Source organism: Homarus americanus, unplaced genomic scaffold, assembly GCF_018991925.1.
Source record: "Homarus americanus isolate GMGI-L3 unplaced genomic scaffold, GMGI_Hamer_2.0 scaffold23578, whole genome shotgun sequence".
NCBI classification, from domain to species: Eukaryota; Metazoa; Arthropoda; class Malacostraca; order Decapoda; family Nephropidae; genus Homarus; species Homarus americanus.
In genome coordinates, this window is record NW_024733231.1 from 8,379,343 (window position 1) to 8,399,947 (window position 20,605).

The window sequence follows — 20,605 nt, forward strand, 5'->3', positions numbered from 1 at the left end:
ATTTTTGCCAAGGCACCAGCTAAAGGTACACATTACAGTTGGCAGAATAAAACGAGGCTTATTATTGTGTCGTATCCACTCGGCTATCAATACAACAGTTTAATGGGACAAACTTTCAGCGTGTCAATTGCAGGTACAACTAGAAAACAATCCTGTATGTTGCTTTGGTTTGCTCGTCTCAAAGGAGTAATAAAACTTATGAAGTGACAATTTATTTATTATCACGTCTCCCAACTTCTACCACATAGGTTTTAAATATATGAGTGACAGAACATTTTTATTTACATACGATCTGTACACATAAAAATTAATTAGAAAACTCATTTACACACTGTAAATGTTTTGTCACTGGTTGTTTCAAAATATGTACCAGTATTCTTAAGCAATACCAGCAGGTACTGGAATGAGCTCATGCCATATACCACAAAATTAATAATATTCTCATGATATTACACAGAGCAGCTAAAGCAAAGTCATAGCTTGTAGATTCTACGGTCTTGTTAGAATCTTGACAAGTCTTGAGTAATTGCCTGCAAAAGAGCATCCTAACTTTTAAACTAGTGTTGAGTAATTTATGCAGCCTTAGGAGCTAGTGCCTTAAGATCAGCAAAGCACTGCTTAAGGGCAACAGACTCCTGAGCAGGTGTGATGGATGATTTTACGTTGTTTACAATCCAGTCCACCATGTGCTTCTGTTGCATGAGTCTTGACATTGGCAGTTTCAAGTTGGTAGTCCAGCCTCTTCTTCACCTAGAAAAGTTACAGGGATATAGGTTACAAAAAGTCCAGCAAAGAAGTATCTTTTCTCAAAGGAACCATAACATTTGCAATTTCCTGGTCAACCCAGTGAGGTCCTAAAATATGACTGTCCACTTGAATACAATACCATCAAAAGTTTTAACTAGAATAATATTCCTACCAAGTAAACCAAGATAAAATCCTGTATTCAACTATTACCAAAACCCTTCTGAAAACTAACAGGTGATATATGACTTTTTTGTAAACTACAGTATTAATCTGGGAAACACAAATGGAAAAATGGTGATTATTGGAGTGATATCTCCGATAGCCGGAACAATTGGTGTAGAGCACTTCTGAGAGCAAGAGATTTCCGGGTAATGAGACGACTCTCTCAAATTGGAAAAAATCCCTCATCCCAGAAATTTCTGCAAAAATTTTCTCTTTAGTTCCAGAAATTGCCCATTACATCATCTTTCAAACCGGAAAATAACCCCCACCCCCAGAATTTTCCGGAAAATGCGCCTGATTTTCGTCTCTCAAACCAGAGAGAAAAAATAAAATATAAATAAATAAATGTGCCCTCAGAAATTCACCAAAGCCAAAATCTGGCTTTGGAAATTTTTTTTTTAGAAAATTTCAATTCAGGTTTGAGGGATTCTGGCTAATGGAGATATTACTACTTTAAGGAGATCCATACAAAATTTCATCTACAAAGAATTCTATTTATGGAATATTCACATTATACAAGAGACTGGGTGGGGACAGCATCTCCAAAAAGGTTAAGAGCCACTGTTCTCAACAACAGTTCAGGGGCACCAAAGACAGGTGAATGACATATGCCATCATAAAAATCATTTTCCTATGCAGTAGTCTGGGAATCCATTAATAAAATATGCCCTTACCTCAGCATGGACCATTGCAAGTCTTTCTGGAGCCTCAAGTTGCAGAGACACATTTTCACGTTTTGCGTCAAAGAGCATTGCCTCGCCCTTAGCTGACAATTGCCCTCTTCAACATTATCAGTAATACTGCCATCACGGTACGTCACCCAGCTGCCTTCGATCTCCTGAATAAAGCAAATAACACAAATTATAATTTTCTCTTAGTTTTTGCAAACTTTTCTCCCCACACTACTAGTGGTTGGAATAAATAAAAAATATACCATTTCCCCTCTTTGACCTAGTTTCTATTTGAGAACAAAGATAGAGGTTGGAATATTATGTTTGAATGATTTTGGTGGAAATTTTTCAGGGAAGGACTTTTCAAAACTTCAAGAGAAATGTCATCAACTGTTAAATGATAATGCTGCAAGTAAATATTTTCAGCAATATTATAAACAAGGTATAGAAAATGGAGAGGTAAGTGGTAGTGAAGCTCATGAAAGAGGAAACACAGTTAAAAAGAGAATTTCCAAGGTCAAACCTTTGATTTTAAATAATTGAATATAGAAGCCTTGGCTTGAAATGTGAACCGTATTCACTTGACGAGTGCTTAAATTTGTATCCACTTCCGAATATTTAATAACAATTAGAATGGGTTGGCAATAGGAAGGGAATCCAGCCATAAAACTTACCCAATGGCAGATGAGACATAATGCCATCAGGTAATTCTAGCCAAACTTAAAAATCATGGAACATAAAAGTGGTGATGATGTCTCCAGGAATAACCATAATTTAATCATGAATGTGTAGGAGTACCTACTATATTTTAATTTCTTCCAAAATGAGTTATGAACAAGTCATCCAAGTGAAAGATCAAAGGCAACTACTTTCATTAATTAGGACCATTAAGTGAAGACATGATAACCAAGTAGCAAACTATCTCTCGGCTCATTCCACTATAAATGGTCATACAGTATGGCCTCATTTAAAAGCTAGGAAAGGACAGTCTTCACATTAAACAGAAATAATCAGCTTGTCAACTAGTTTTCCGGTGGTAAATTATTTCTGGTTACATAATTTGAAAAGCTTGTGGTGATAGATACATTTGTTCATTTTCCTAATTATGTGTAAGGGAACTGTGATGAAACAGGAAAATATAGTACACTTTGTACCAAGTTATGAGATGATTCACAAAAATGGTTATTTGGTCAACTGAACACACTTTGTGAAGCTTTGAAGAAAAAATTATCAGGCCAGTCAAATTACGCAAAAAAAAAACAACAATAAAACAAAACAAGGCATTTTCTTCCCTGGTTTGGGTTTTTTCTTCACAAGTATGTACTGCAGTTTTGCTTCCACACACACACAGATAATGGCTGAATGTTTATTTTACTTCTTAACAATAAAAAAAAGAAAACTTAATATAGTCTATTTAGAAGTTGAAATCATAAAATGCGATTTAAATGGGTTTGTTTATATTTAAGAAGCTTCTATTTGAGCCGTGACAAGCACCAGTAGTAGTGGATTCTCACATGATCTAATTGATAACAGCTGCATCAGGTCAGTTACCTCAAATATTTGGTTGATTTTGAAATACAGTATTCATTTCAAGAGCTTTATGAAAAAATAATGCTTTGCATGTATTTATATAAATGAATATAATAAAAGATAATCAGGTACTGGGTTAGATATTTAGCCAGGCAATAATTACAGTAAGATCTTGTATTTCATGAGTAATATAGACTGAAAAATTGTGCCAAATTCAAATTCAACAAATGCAAATACATAAACTAATGGGAAAAATAACAATACACTGTAGACTGGCCACTCTACACCAACCTCTGCTTTTCTTTTCTTAGAACATTACAAAATTCTTTAACTGACTTGTGTTTTCAAACTAGCTTTTAGGCCTTCATTTTAATTCAGCTGCTTATCAACTCAGAGTACTTGGCAAACTTAACTCCTTATGATAGTCCACTTAGGTGGGTCTGTCCACAGCACCAGCACCAGTAGGACCCCAGTAAAGGTAGAGGCCAGTATCTTGAGCTGGGGTAGCACCACAAAGAACACAATAACAGCCCGGCAGTCTCTGGAGTAATTGACAGAAACTGCGTTTCAACTGATCAATCGTGACAAACTGGTCCTCCACAAAGCATTCTTCTTATTCTTTTGTACAGTATTTATGGATAATGGCTAAAAAAATCACAAAACAAAAGAAAAGACGAATCAATTGACCACGTGATGTCGACGTGAACTGTCATTGTACCCAGCACCACACCATCATGAGGATGGAACAATATACAATATGCAAAGTTAGCGTTTTAAACAGTGTTCCCTATTGCTCAATCGCGTTACAAAAACTGCGTTGTAGCAGAAATGACTAAACTGATATTCAAGACCCGTGTTCAGCTTGCTGGATCCATAAATTGATATTTGCCAAATATAAGACTTGGTTACATGTTGAAATAGGAGATCTTACTGTATTTATCACTATACTTCAGACAAATGTTCTGACTCGCAAGAAGCTTCTGAAACAAACAAATCCATTTAACTCACTTTAGGGAATTCTCTAAAACTGAACTAGATCTACCACTACATAAAAAGAATGACATACATCAATTTCTTTGTCCAGGGATTGTGCTAGAGGTGGGCCAAATTTCTTGACAGCGTAAACCACCATAATAAATATGGAGAGTCCGTTATAGTGCTGTTCCATAACTATATATTTCGCCAAACGTTGTCAATCCAACACCAAGCATGTATGGACCTGTTGAAGTTCAGAAAAATTAAAATACAATTCATTTGAAAGTAGGAATGAGTTACTGTTGAATGTAACCGAGGATTGTGGAAATAATCACATTTACTAAACAGCATATAGATGATGAAGAGGTAGGGGAGGTTTAAGTACAAGAAAATACTTAAAATGTATCATAGTGCAACAGAGGGAATTTAGAATCATGAATACTGTCATCATTATTGTACACAGGTAGTGGTCTGCCTATTTCCAAGCACTATAGCACGTTTTCCCAGCTGAGAAAAGATGCCCAGCCCCCTCCTCAAAATTTACAGCTGAATGGCCGTTGCAAACCTGTCCGATTTTGTCCTGAAGTAATGATGTATTTTAATGATTTTCTCATAATCGTTGGGAATGAGCTTGACAAGAAAGATATTTAGCTAAAATTTTATAAAGATACATACATTATAATATCAAACATAAGCATGTAGGAAGTTTATCAAGTATTATACATGAATTAACTGTTAAACTCAGGTAGCAAATTCACGCTGGAGGATGCAATTAATATATACATTGCTTATTTTTACCCACAATAAGGCATACTAAGACAAATTACGATCAGTAATACTACATTATGAAAAACAACATTTTAAAGATCAGAATCACATTAAAATTATTCGACCCATCCAGAGAAATATGAATAAACTCGTTTAGAAATACATCATTACTTCAGGACTGGACAGGTTTGCAACAGCCAATCAGCTGTAACTCTGGTCTTATCTTACACAATCACCACATATTTGGGAGGTTTACATAGACCAAATACTACAACAAAATAATGACCCCCAAAAAATTTCCAACAAATCTAAAAAACAACTTACCAGTTACACCTGTCTTGGGATAGAGGAACTGGAACCACTCCTCTGGGATGAAGCCCTGCACCTTGCCAGGCTCAACGGGCCTAACAGGACGTGGGAAGTTGACCTCATCCCGCTCTTCAGCTGCTCTGCTGACGGCCGTGGTGCTAGTTGGACGAATTGCCACAAGGGCAGGTCGCACCTCTTGCACTTTAGAATAAAAAGTAAATATGATGTTACATTATTTTCATATACACTGTATGTATATATATATACACACACACACAGTATATACAGTAAGGGATAAGCAATATATAGGCAGACAAAACAAGAAATATCAGTCAACATTGTTTTATCTTTCCACGAGAGTTAGCTACAATTACCTGATGGTTGCAACTCCTTGAGGTACTGAAATCAAACACTACCTGCAAACACCTGAATTACAGGTTACGGTCATCTTGTACCTAAGACAACTCATACCTAAGATAACTCGTACTCAACTCAAGATATTTAAATGACTCGTTTTTTTAAATATTAATTCACTTATACCAATACGTTGTGGGTTATGCCTTTGGTTTCTTTCCATGATCATTGTTTTGGTCTTATCCACATTTATCTCAAGTGTCCTAAGTGTAAGAAAGAATGTAAGTAATCTTCAAGACCAGCATCAGCTACCTGTAATGATCTCAGAATCTGATGACGAACCAGAACCAGGCCAATAAGGTAAGAAATAAGTGATTCCATCATATGGTGAGTTGAGTTGGGTCATCAAAAAAATAGGTTAGGTTTATATGTTTTTCGGTGCAATATCCAACGGAAATGGAGGTCAAAACCAATCATACCACACAAAAATACACTATAAAATCAGTTTTGACTTTCTAACAGTTGTGTAAACCACTGCAATTTTACCATATTTACTATAACCTGACCCAACCAAAAACTAACCCCTAACTACTGGGTGGTTCCGCTCCCCAGATCCCGGGCCATATTAAATAGAAAGTAATTATTTTGATATCTGGTATTATTATGCTGACAATTGATAGCCTTTTTAAAGTCAACTACCTTAATTTTCTTTACAAATCATGAGATATTTATAAATACTCCCCGGTTTAGTAGATGAATAACCAGTCACCGGCCAGATACATCGTCTGCATAACATCCCAACCCTATTAATGGTAAATTATTATATGTACATCATCTTTAACAGAGCTGTCATGGTTTCTTTAATTATAGTGATATTGTAAAAATAGTTTAAATACTCACGAGAACGAGTTACAAGTCTTGATAGCATTGTTCAGTCCCCGGCAGTGTCTAGTGGCAAGATGGTGGAGGTGTGGTCAAATGAACAACAAATAGTATTATTACATAAGATGATTCATATTAATTTATAATATAATATTTATTTGTTATAATATCATACTCTAAATAATTTACAAAATATTTTAATTCATTTAGGTAATTGTTATATTAAAAGTTACTAAAGGTACACAGCTGATTCAAAATATGAGATGCATAGTAAATATAAATGTGATATAAATATTTTATTCTATATAAGATACATTATGGATAATTTATTCAAACTGAAAAAGGAAAAGTATTTATTGATAAAATGATTTGTGTGTGATATTAGAGGTCAGCTGTTGTCCACCAGAATAACTGATCACTATTGTTACTTCACCTTGTCATTATATAGGTAATATCTGTATTTTATAACAACGGCACCAGCGCTCTAAGTGATTTTACGGTATTGTTTTTGGAACATTAGTTGTGTATCGGTGTTGGGATCTCACGAGCAAAAGGTGAGACCTGACACATTATTCATGTCGGTGTTGCTCGTACATAAAGAGTGATGGTCCTGTTGGAGTAAAAGTAATAATAGATAGTATGTTGATGCAGTCAATGATATCAAGTAAGACTCATTCTTAAAGGCCTAATTCCAGGGTTTTTTTTATGAGGGATTATGTTAGGGGTTAAGATTCGAGGGTGCTGGACAACTTCAGCAAATCACACTCAACATGCCTTGCAACCATTTACAAGACAGTTCGTACCTATATATATATATATATATATATATATATATATATATATATATATATATATATATATATATATATTCTCGTAATTGGGTATGAGTTGTCCCTTTATAAATTACTGTATGGGAAGTCTTCCCAGTACAATACTGTATATGAAATTTGGGTATCTGAAAGTTTTTTTAGGAATGCATCCCCATCACAAATAGTGGAATAGATGTAGTAAAGTGCAATATTCTCTTTTGTTCTTATATATTTTTGATTATTCAATTTTCACAGATTGCAGGATGGGAATATTCTTATCATGCTGTGGTGGTGGTGGTAGTGGGGACTCCTCAAACTACAACAATATACATGAACCTCCTGAACCAGCTGATCCTGTAAGTCTGATATTCACTTGATGTTTGTGGGTCTGCCTGTAAACATAAATCATGACAACACAATGTCTTTTATTTTAAAGTAAGTTTTGATGATATAAGGGGAATGTTTTTCTTTGTATATGAATGGTTAGTAACCTTATGCCTGTCATGTATAACCAGAACGTTGAGTATATCACACACTGTAATATGTTTTTAATGGTCAGGATGAGAAATTAAACTTGTTTTACTACAGTACTTGTTCATGACTTTGCCAAATTATTGATAATTAACCACAGTTGCACTAGAAATACACTCCAACTACCTGAGGGTCTCCACTAATTGTGCCCTACAGTGTGATTTGAACCTTCCTCAGGCCTCTCATGTGACTAATCCATCAAGTTTCATTACTTTACCGTGCAGCTGAGGTGTCTGATGTGCATTTACCACATGGCTTTGACCAGTCATTACCAGCACCTCTGCATATTACAGACTAAGCTCATCCTTGATAGGTTGCAGGCATTATATGTAAAACAATCGTATAAAAGTTTGTTCCTATTTGTTAGCATCAGTATAGTGCATAGCGAGGACCCCCTGCTATAGTACTTCCCTATCTCAATAGCTTACTCATCTAATCTGTATGTACTGTATTGCCCTGTATGTTACAGGAAGCCTCGAAAGACAGATACGAAGCAAGGCTGAAGCAATAAAAGGGTGGTGTGAAGGACCCAGAGGGAGTAAAGTTCAACAAAAACGTAAGGAAGAGTTGGAGCTCCGACAAGAAGCTGAAGGAAAGCCAGATGGAGGACTTAGGGTTTGTAGTGAAATCTGTTATTTAATAAAAAACACGGTGAATAAGAAATGGTCATCAGCTGCAGTACTGAGTGGGGATGCGGTTTAGCAAGCAGCCCAACTGGAGAAAAGAGATCTGGTGGAGTTTTTAATCCATCATATATTGCAGTTGACTTTTGTACATATCTTCTATTGACTACTAATTAAATGTCTCTGTTTTCAGTGGCAAGTGAACTAGATTCAAGAATCTTGATAGTCTGTACATCATCTGAAGATCTGCCGGGCATGTCTGACCATTTCATTGGAAACCTATCATACACCAAGACACCCTTCATCATTATGAACTTCACCGGACACCTCTAGGTATGAACTTCACCGGACACCCATCATCCTAGGTATGAACTTCACCGGACACCCATCATCCTAGGTATGAACTTCACCGGACACCCATCATCCTAGGTATGAACTACGGACACCCATCATCCTAGGTATGAACTTCACCGGACACCCATCATCCTAGGTATGAACTACGGACACCCATCATCCTAGGTATGAACTTCACGGACACCGTATGAACTTCAGGACACCCATCATCCTAGGTATGAAACTGCACCCATCATACCTAGGTATGAACTTCACGGACACCCATCATCCTAGGTATGAACTTCACCGGACACCCATCATCCTAGGTATGAACTTCACCGGACACCCATCATCCTAGGTATGAACTTCACCGGACACCCATCATCCTTCTTTTGAAACTATTTTGTCACCAGACACTCATGAAAAAGTTCGTGTGTGTGTTTCTGTATTGTGAATGACTCGCTTCTTATGGCTCCTGGTCAACTCTCAGCCATTCAAGCGCTTAACAGAATTAAATTTGTTGATGTGAACATTTTTTATCAAAACTATCATCTATGTACAGTATATGTCTTCTGACTTTTTTGTGTGTACAGTATTTTACTTGATCATGAAACCAACTCAGAAGGCAAAATACAATAAGTATGTAGTTAATTTTGCTCTGCAATGATGAACACATTACAAGTACTATATTATATTTACTGCAAGTTTTATAGAACATGTATAAATTTTCCTTATAAAGACAGGATATATTGTACAGTATTATCATATTGAAATTGGAATAGTTTTTACATTATTTTGAGTTGAATCAGCAAATGAAGACATCTCACTGGTGATTATAATCTCCAGTTATGTTATGACTGGAGTGGAAAAGAGGGGGAAGGTTGTTAGGACTAACAACCCTGAAATGGATGGAAAACGTGAACCAGAGCCATTTATTTGTGAGGCACACACCACCAACATAAGGGAATATACTGTCTAGTTATCATACAGAACGATCATAAGGAAATACATCATCATACAGAGGGTAGTAGACCTATGGAATGGTCTACCAGCCCAAGCTGTGGAGTCAAGTGCAGTACTGGCATCAAAATAGCCTTTGACAAAATTATAAAAAACAGTGGAGGAACCTACACAGGTCACTTGGCCTCCTTCTCTCATCATGGCCACCTCTAGTGGGTGGCCATTAAATAATTAAGGCAAATAAGTTGAACATATACATTCCTTTATGTCATGAAAATAGTGATATTATTTTTTAATTGACTTTAGAGTATTAGACAATAATTATTGTGGTAACAGCAATTCTGCCTGTGCAGTTGATTCATATTACAGTATACAGCTCTCCCCGACTTATGCGGGTTAGGGACCCAAATCCAGGTAAATGTAAGTCAAAATGGTGCATGAAGTCGAAAAATAAATAATACATAGAAAATCTAAAATGGGTGTCTCTTTTTCTTCTCAGCACCACAAAACTCTCACTTTTAAGCTTACTAGCCATTTTAAAGTGAATTACAAACGAAAATTTTGTCAGTACACAGCACAATCACTGAGGTTGGGACTCAATCGTAATTTGACAAAATTTTGGTACGACTGAGGCGGTTGTGGTCGAGCAGGTTGTAAGTTGGGGAGGAGCTGTAGTACAGGTATATCTTTTAGTCATTGTCAAGTATACAGTACTGACAATTAGACAAGAACAACTATTGACTTCCTAACAGTATGGCAGTAGTAAGTTTAATAGTTCAGTCAATAAAAATTACAAGTAGAATTTCATACAAGCCACAATATATTTATTATGAAAAGTGCAGTAATAAAAAGAAGGCATTTTGCAAGATGAAATTTCACATATGTTGAAGTGGCATTCACTTGCTGTTGAGAAGAGCATGTGTATCTTTTAATGTGTTCATTTTAGCTTTAGTAATAATACAGCAACTACAATAACTTTATTTTCATTACTTAAATTGATACAGGTATTCCTCTACATAGGGATGAGTTATGCCCCCAAAAAAAAATTGTGAACCTTTATCATTTAAAAAATATGGTTCTAAGCAAAAATACCAATATCTACCCCCAAAACACAAAATCGGTTCACAAACAAGAACAAAGTCTACCTGACTAATGGAATAGTACACAACTACTCCAATTTACTATCTAACACGAGAAAAAAAATAATACTGTTTAACTTTTGTACATGATCTTATGGGAAGGCAGTTTGGGTTCACCACCACAAGGGGGTGAGGTGGGGTGGGGTGAGTAAGAGCCTTACTAAACAAGATAAAGAGGGTTCTCCACCACACAACGAATGGAAGGACGCGAGCTTGTGGGGGGGGGTTATCATCAGTGAGCGAGAATACCTCTGTGCGCATCTCTCCCCAAGATGGCTGTGCCAGCTGACTCCCAGTCTTGCAGAATTGTAATTTTTGCCTGGTCCCAAATTCGTATTAGCGAGGGAAGCTTTCGTTTCTCGAAATAGTGGTGTTCAGTTTAGGAAATTCGCATATCATGAACATTCATGTCTTGTTTAATTTTTTTATTAGCAGTAATATAACAGACTTATGATTTTGTGTAGTTATTCACACAAATGTGTTACATTTTATACTTAATTTTTAGTTATCAGTTATGTTGATGTACGGTACTTTTGTTCAACTAACCCTCAGCCAAAATGATCTTGAAATGTACAGTAAGAAATTGAAATTTGGGAATACCCTCACATGTATTAGGATATGTCAGTACTTAATGTGTTGTGTGACCAAGGATGTACCCAGCAGTATTGTCAGTTTTCTTTTTCTCGTATGAATTTTCCCTTTATATTCACCATGTTTTTAAATAAGTTTCTCATCCAGTATGTTATCCACTTAGACCATGTAGTTCTTCACAACATAACACTTGAGCCTTCCCAAAACCTCCTGAGTTGGCTTCTTGCCTATGGTATGTACCCTCTCCCTCCCCCCACAGCAGTATGATGTCTGACTCCTATGCTGTATGAAATTTCATGTCCTCTGCATCTTGTGATGTATAGAAGAATGCTTCATAACTACCTGTACCACTCTTTGTTCCACTGCCTTATTGCTTTTCATATTTGGGTTTGTGTTGGCTGTTGTGATGACAGGGGTTTTACATGCAGGTAAATATTTTCAATGTACAGTAGTTTTATATACACTGAATGCTTTACATGTTTTTGTATAGGTTTCTGCCAAGTATTTCATACCCAGACCTAAACTTGGAAGGTCTGTTGGAGAGTCACATCTAAAATTTGTTTCAATCTCTTGATCAATCAACTGAATTACTAATCTGTGATCCGCTAATACTGTAATCAGTCATCTAAATCTTTAATAATTATTTATAGTGTCTTTGTATTTGCACCTTTTTTAATTTTGTAAGGTCAGATCCCATAAAATATATCTTGTGACAATAATGAGGACATAATTTATTTACCTTTTTTTTCTGAGCAGGTCACAATTTGGTTGTGTATGGAACAGCTAACTTGAGCAGGTGGTTAGGACTTCAACTGAGTTGACCTTTGTGATACAACTGGTAAAACACTGGGTCAACTACTGAATGTATGCTAGAGAACCTTAATATAAGTCGTAGCACAACCAGCCCATTTGTTTATAATAACTAGTGTCAAGCAAAAGGTAAAGGTGTGGACATACAGTAGGAGTGGAAGCTTCACTTAAACTAAACATTACAAAAAAGTAATTATGAGTACATAACATGGAGTTACATAATGTTAAGGTACTCTAATTATAGAGGTTCTCAAACACCATATGCTAAATCTGTTGGAGATGGTAATGGGTGATGAAGTAAAATTATTCAGAAACAACTTTGAGTAGAAGAATGAGTGATACAGACAGTTCTCACTACAGTATAAATATTTTTGCATATACAGAATTAATAAAATAGTGAGAACTTTTCACTATGTGATAAACATATTTTCCTAGTGTGCAAATGTCAAACACACCCTAGTTACTCTGCTACAACATCTGCCATTCTAACAAATAGGGTTCATTTTTGTCAAACCAGTATGTCAGGTCAGGGACCTAGTGTGCATGAGTGACTGCTTTTGTTAATATTTCACCTGTGCCTTGTTATATGATGTAAACCCTTAAGTTCTGAAGGGTTCCGTTCCTGAGGACGTTCTTTTGTCAGATTTGTACGTAATTTTGAACACATGCTATGTGCGGACTGTACTTACGGGACAATGTTTACAATCCCACTATATAATAGCCTAAGTCCCTATATACATTTAAAATCACTTAATTTAAGAGAAAAGAAGAAAGAGAATGACAAAATACAGTAAATGACAGTAAAAATTAAATCATCGGGTAACTAAAATACTGTACTACAAATTTCAAGTGTAACCCCGTTCATAAGTCGGGGACCCCTGAAGTAATGCAAGGACAACTCAAAATTAATTAGTACATTAACAAAATTTTATTGATAAAAAATATTACAGCCACGCACTACCAGTAAGATTATCAATCTGTAATCAGTTAATCAAACATTTTCATATACGTAACGTAGACCCTTGCCATTCGCGATTTCGACAATTCAAGGTAAGCAGATGATGGCTAGCTTGCGACCCTTCCCACAGTTAACGAGTCACCCCACCCTGCAGCGTCTCCTGCTTCTGGTCGCGTTCAACCATTGCCTGTGATGCAGCCTCTCGTGTTGTACTCTCAAAACTTAAGCGTTTCTGTGTAAAATGGCCCCTAAAAGACTGCCTAGTGTGAGTGCTAGTGATGCTAGTGGAGTGAAATGTAAAAGGCAGAAGTCAGTGATGACACTGACAAAAAAGTTGAATTATTAGATAAGTTAAAAGAAGGGAGGAGTGCTGCCGCAGCTGGTTGGTTGTTTGGTATAGGCATACAGAATGCCCTTAAAATTCTCGGGGTTAGATTCTCAAAATGGGGGACATTTTACTTGTGTGCAAGAAATATATTCCCTTTATGTGTTTGCCCTTAGGACAATTATTTCTTTTACCTGTATTGTATATGTGTGTAGACCCAATATGTGTATGTAGACACATACACACACAAAACACATACAAATTTATAATAACAGGAAAATCCTCTCAAAATAATCAGAAACAAGACAAAGAAATTTAGAATAAATGTGAGTCTACCCTCAAGTCAACTACGTGCTTTGTTATTAAAGTACATGCATATATAGAATACAGATAAAAGTAATTACCGTCTCTAGAACAAATGGCTCCCTGTCCCAGCCATGAAAATTTCAGCAACTAAAAAGGACCCTTAGACATTCTTGTGTACATCCAGGGTGTCATCCGTGAATAATCGAGGGCATGCTGTGTAAGTTGTTATTCGCGGTTTTGCCTATTTGCGTCATCCCTTGAAACCTAACCCGTAAAAAAAAGGGTTTACTGTACATCAACATAGGTCTTTATCTTTAATATCTAAGTTATATTGAATGTGATAAGTTCTTAATTGGTTATCTTTTAAGACACTACCTCTACCATGAATAGATTATTTCTAAATACAACTCCATTTCTTTAAATTGCTGTACTATCATCCTCTGTCCCCTGTAGAGTATCCAAAGTTGATAATAAAAGAAAATACACTAACTTCTTCTTGGGATACACGGAGGTGCAGAACTGTATTAAGTATTGATTAGATACACACTTTGACCTGCAGGAGGAATAATTCAAATAGAAAAACCATAGTTTGAAAAATAAATGTATTTTTCATTGTGGAGTGAAAAAGACTCTCATAGGCCTGATGGCTCACTGTGGACAGAGTGGATACAGCAGACTAAGATTAAGCCTCTGATACACAAAGACAATGTGTCTGGCATTGCATTCTCCTCCTTCACTTTCCCAACTAGTAAGTTAGGTTCCCATTCACAGCTAGGTGGACTGGAGGTGCCCTAACTATGAGCCAGCAACCTATAAGACAGGAGAGAAGTGTTGTATCAAATTAACCTCTACCTCATATTGAATTGTGTGTTTCAATATATTTTAATTGGGTAGAACTTTAAGGAACTCTTCCATAATACTTAGTAAATGATTCTAGTGAAGGCGCGACATGGTCACAATGGTTTCCTCCTTGTAACGAGATGGCGCCCTAGGGCCACCTTGGCGTGAATTTGTTTAAGGTGTAGAAGCTATCAGCTTGAGATCCAGTGTAAAGAATAGTCCGAGAAGGCCGGACAACTCACCAACTGCACTGGCTAACCATTAACCGGAACACGATCCACAAATTGATTAACATCCAGTTCCCCATTACTGCTGGGTAGACAGGGCAAATGGCATAAAAACTTGCCCATACAGTGATTTCACCCTGCCGAAGTCCGAACCGGATCACTAAGCTCTGCGAGGTGAACATGCTGACCAATACACCACAGGTCACCTAGAGCCTTGTGCTGCATGCTGAGCTGTAAGTTTGATCATGTAAAGTGCATCTGTTAGTTTAACCATCTCTATGTAAATCACTCTCACAGCTTTGGCCCTACTCTTGTAAACTTGAAATATGAAATGATGGTCCCTCAGGTTAGTTCTTTGGGAAGAGGTCAATATTAAAAGAGGAAGGTTGTTTTTAAGTGAAGCACAATATATGCTGTATATTTACCAGCACTAATCAGCTCTGATACAGGTTGTTAAAGGTAAGGAGATAACCGCTTACTGCCAGTCATCCTGAACTGCTGGTGCTTGTACAGCACTGTACTGAGATTGGGTTAAGTCAAGAGGAGGCTACAGCATACCCTATACAATGGACGGGTACAAGGACTTGTCTCAGTAATTCATAAAGTAATATCTCCATTAGCTGAAACTCTCCAATACAGAACTGTACCCGGAATTAAAATTGACCCAGTTCTCTCAATTCCGGGTCTGTGAACGAGTTTTCAAGGTTGAAAATCAAGTGAATTTTACAGAAAATTCCGAGAAAGTTTCCGAGTACCCAGACAAATTCTGGGATAATTCCGGGTTTGAGAGAATCATCTCATTCCGAAATCTCCCATCCTCGGAAGAGCTCTGAACTAATTATTCCGGCTAATGGGGATATCACTACTGCATTGTACTAAAGAATAAGACAAAATATATATTTCAAATGTTAGTGAATTGGATGATGCTCTTATCTAGTGTTGTATTTCCTCTTATAACACACACATGATAAACAACTTCACTGTTAAAAGTGTTACCGAGGGGGTGTTTAGGAGGCTGAAAACTTGCAGTACATAAGAATTTCTTATACTAATGACTGAGTAAAATTTAATAGTTTCTGGGTCTTAGAGATACCTGTACAGTACTGTAGAATGGTTAACTAAGGCCTACAAGTTATGTACATTATTGTTGGAACATACATACATACAGGAGACTACTGTAAATTACAAGACTCCAAAAAGAGTTTGTCCAGGTTTAATATTAATCTGAAGTTAATGTGAAATTAGGATGGATTATAGTAAGTTAGGGTTAGCATAAAGTCATGTTAGACTAAGTTGGATTAGGATGGGTCACCTTAAATTATGTTAAGTTACTGTAAGTTGCCTTATATTAGGGTAGGTTAAGGGAAATGTAAACCCTTTCCTTTAATGGACAGTGAGATACAGTAATGCCTAGCTAGTGGGGAGTCAGTGAGACCCCAAGACAAGAGTACTGTATTACTAATTTTGGTGTTAGTTTTTTGTCCCTTTAGCTGGAGATGTAAAATTTCATGCTTAATCATCATATCTGGATACGAGTCAGAGGTTTAGAGGCCCAGGTGGGTAACGCTTGTTGTAGGGACTGCTAGGACCAGCCTCAGTAGCTTCTCTGGCAGTGTAGTGATGGTTACTCTTAGGTGCGTGGTCAGTGTAAAACGTTGACAAGAGGTTGGATGACAGGCTCCGGACTTGGTTGGACAGTGGACATGTAGACATTATTTTGTTCCTGGAAATGCTTAGTGGTTAGGTTAAGTTAGGTTTGATTAGGTTAAGTTCGATAAAGTTAGATCAAGTTAAGTAGGTTCTTAGATTAAGTTTGTATTTGTTAGGGTTAATTAAGTTGGTAGGAAAGGAAATACAGGTTTATAGACAATTGTACTCCAGACGTTTTGTCGTGAAGGTCTTTTTCAAAGGAAAAAGTCCTTCATGATGAAACATCAGGAGTAAAGTTCTCTCTGACCCAGAGTTTCCTTTGCTACCAACTAATCATTTGTCTAAACGAATCCTACACAGGATAAGTTATCTTTAAATAAAAAAAAGATATTGGTTAAAATAGGTTTGATTTATTTAGATTGCTGGGGTTAAGTTTGAACTGCTTAGATTAGGTTAATTCAAATTAAGCTTAATAAGATCAAGTTAAATTAGTTTAACTTATATTAGGATAAGTCACATTAAATGCAGATTAAGTCAAGCTGGAATTAGTTAAATTAGAAGTAAATTAGACTATGTTTGGTCTGATTAAATTAAGTTAGTGTAGTGGTGTGTTGTGTTATCACATTCAATCAATCAAACTACCATCCTCATATCATGGTATTCAGTTTTTAATTTCATTCAACTTTATAATGCTACAGAATGTGCTAAAGTATAGAGGCTGCTACTGGTATTGCCCTGACTGTACAACCAAAGTCATCAAGGTTATTGAGGATCATAAGGAAATAGAAACTTATAGTAAAAAATAAAAGCTGGATTCTCAGTGGTTACCAAACTAGAGCACTAAGATTAAAGTTGCCGATAGGATAGAGGAGTAGTGAAAAAGCTACGCTCAGGTTGCAGCAGGCCTCAGAAGGTGACAAAGAAAGTAGGATCTGAACAGGCCTTGCAGCAGCTAGGACTCTACAGAATTTTGAAAAGATTACAACGGTGAGCCTTCTGATAAGGGAGGGAGCAACACTGTGATCGGCGGTAAGGAACAATACAACTGTGTTTGGAGTTCCTAAGAGTGTCGGAGGAAGCTGAAAGTAGGAAAATACATGACAAGATGAAGGTTCTAAATATCTGTACAGGCTCTGAACCTGTATACTGTACCCCAATGAAGTGAAGACGTTAGGAAAGAAGCAGGAGAATAAGTCCCATCCCTCAATACAGTATAACATTAGAGAATGGGGAAAAATGGAATTTATCAGACAGGCAGAGAGCATGACATTTGAGACATAGTCATAAGTGCAGATCACACAGTAGTGCAGAGAACAGCACAAATAACTCTTGAAGCAAGAGGGAGGATTCGGTGAAAAACTGGGACTGAGAATGTAGTAGAGGCAGGTGTATCAGTACAGAACCATGGGACAGCAAGATACCCCACCCCTCAACTTCCTATCCAGGAGAGTGTGTACCATGTAAACAATGTCATCTCTGGCCACACCCCAAAAATATGGTGAGTGTAGTCAACAAGGCAGTTGTTGAGAATGAAAGAGCCAGAGCCACTACCACTGGCGAGTCGTTACGAGGACTATTTCGGTGTTGTGTGTGTTTTGATAGTCATCTTGACTTGAGCATACAACCATCAGCCTTACCTTCCTGTTATCTCTGCTAACAGAGTCTTTTGATTCCAGTGTCTCTTGCTGGCAGAGGTGCGAGGATTGCTAGTATCATGAGGCAAGAGTACCACACGGCTAAATGCGGTTCTGCTCCACCTCTTCAAATCGGCAAGTTTGTTCAGCCTTTCCTGTGGTCACTGCCTGGTGTGAGAATTGAAAGTCTTTAATTTAAACTAATACAATTATGCACCTGTGACACACATCTGGGGTCGTCAAAATTCAAGAGATGATTCTTGTTGCCTGGGTTCGGATGCCATGAGCGTCCCCATACATTCCCTCCCACACTGGTATGAGTCACCACCAGATTGTTTACGGTGGTCTTGAGCCTTCAGCTGCTGCTCTTCTGTCTTATATCCCGGAGACAATGCTTGAGTCTGACTCTTTTTTTTTTGGCTGCATTTCACAACCTGATACATATAATCCTTATATTATATCCTATTACATCATCATATATCCTAATATAACCTAATGTAGCACAGTACAGTACTTCTTAACATACAGCTGCTCCCAGACTACGGGTGAGAAACCCAAATCCAGTTAAGTGGAAATTAGAGTAGCTGTTAATCTCATCCTAATACTGTACAGTATACCTAATTACAGTACTTTCTAATACACCCTAATAAACACTAGTACTGTACATCCTAATACAGTATACCCAAATACATCCTATTATACCTTGAAATATCACATTTCTTAAATTTGGAAAAGACAGATACAGTACTGTATTGGTGGTGATTAACTGCTTGATGACCTAACGCTATGAATACAATACCATCGTACTAAAGGGGTTAAGCTAATGTAAATAACTGGGTCATTCTTGTGCTCAGGGGGTTGATATAGTACTTAAGAGGTTAAGATATTTTACTACATTAGTTAATTTTTATTTTATTCTTTTTAATCTTCAGTACTTATCAGGTAACTAGCCGTTCGGGTAGCTGGTCTATGTGTTATTGCAGGAGGAAACCAGACTCTGGGGAACCTGAAATGTTGGGTAGGGTCGCACTGGATAACACCCTTCTAACATTTGTCAGGGCTCAAGCACGACTCAAACCCTTGACTTATTGGTGAGAGATACACGCATACCCTGTAGCACCAACACCCCTTATTGTACTTATGGGGTTGGTATTGTTCTCAAGAGATTAAACAAAGCCAAATACTTTAAAATTCAATGGTGTCTTCATTAGAATTTGATCCCATTAAAGTTTAGTGACGAGATGTTGGACCAGTGAGTGATTAGGCATTTGAGGGAGATTAATCAAGCCTTCTGTGTCCTTTGTGTACGTGTAGTTCAAGAAACAGACTGAAATCATTAATATATACTGTACATTGTATATAAATTGGACTAATTATCCTTTAGGGACAGTACATCTTTGGTTATATCTTTGGGACAGTACCACTATTACTTACTCTGAATATATAACTAGATTTCTAATTATATCTGGATACTGTAATAATGTTCCAACTTCATGATATTTTTACCACAAGTGAATTCAGTGATGACAAAAGAGTTTTTTACTCACTGTCTGAGACTCTTTGAGGAGGTCACAGAAGTTTTCTTTATCGATCTCTGCCGTAAAGTCACTTTCTTCTTCTGCCTCAGTTGTCAGGTTTGTTAATTGTTCACTGTTTTTCCTGAGTTGCTTGAGGCAGGCTATACCCCACATATCTGTGTTGCTCTTCAATATATCCATCTGCTGGTCTATGTCCTGTAAAGTCTGTTGTATATTATAGCAGATGCCGGTATTTTTGATACAAGAAGTGTCTGCTAGTTGTGTGGCGCTTCGGTGTCTGTGGTGTGAGAGAGGACCTCATGCCACCAAGCAAAAGGATGACGCTGCCACACAGAGTCGTCCTCTGATTCATTTTTGACAAATTTCATGTTGAAGTGTGACTTATGTCCTCCAACTCGTCCTCAGTCTGTTGGAACAGGTCTTCATCTGTAGGTAGAAATGTATGTCTTGTTATTACTTTATTTATTATATCAGCGGTAAACAGAAAAAACTCAGCTAAGGTCAAATGCCAAATGAAAATGAGTCATTAGCAAGTTTATTTCAGGGGAAACTGAATTACATTGTTAAAGGTGTGATGGAGGCCTATATCCAGTGGTTGACTGATGTGGGATAATGATAATGATGATGTTGATGGTAATGATGTTGAATATGATAATGAAAACAATAATAATGACGATGACAATAATGAATAAATGACAATGATGGTGGTGATAATGAACATGATAATGATGATGGCAGTGATGATGACATCTAACAAAACTTGAAACATATTTACTGTACAATTTCCATTAATTTCTAATATAAAATAACCGTGTCATAACAAGATTTATTAAAAATCATTAACTTGTATTAAAATACAGTGGTCCCTCGGTT

The 20,605-nt window shown here is 36.9% G+C and overlaps 1 protein-coding gene and 1 long non-coding RNA gene across 2 annotated transcripts; one reads left to right on the plus strand and one right to left on the minus strand.

The window, feature by feature from the left end:
• Window positions 1-202: 202 nt before the first annotated feature.
• On the minus strand, window positions 203-6,633 carry LOC121869693 (ATP synthase subunit b, mitochondrial-like). The gene is given in 8 exon segments (XM_042371247.1): window positions 203-702; window positions 704-750; window positions 1,644-1,747; window positions 1,750-1,807; window positions 4,237-4,341; window positions 4,343-4,389; window positions 5,238-5,423; window positions 6,477-6,633. Coding segments are annotated over 8 exon segments (705 nt in total). The 5' UTR covers window positions 6,505-6,633; the 3' UTR covers window positions 203-572.
• A 2,247-nt stretch (window positions 6,634-8,880) lies between these two features.
• LOC121869694 lies at window positions 8,881-9,142 on the plus strand. The gene is made up of 2 exons (XR_006089577.1): window positions 8,881-8,911; window positions 9,018-9,142. It is a non-coding gene; the product is annotated as an uncharacterized LOC121869694 (long non-coding RNA).
• Window positions 9,143-20,605: the final 11,463 nt, after the last annotated feature.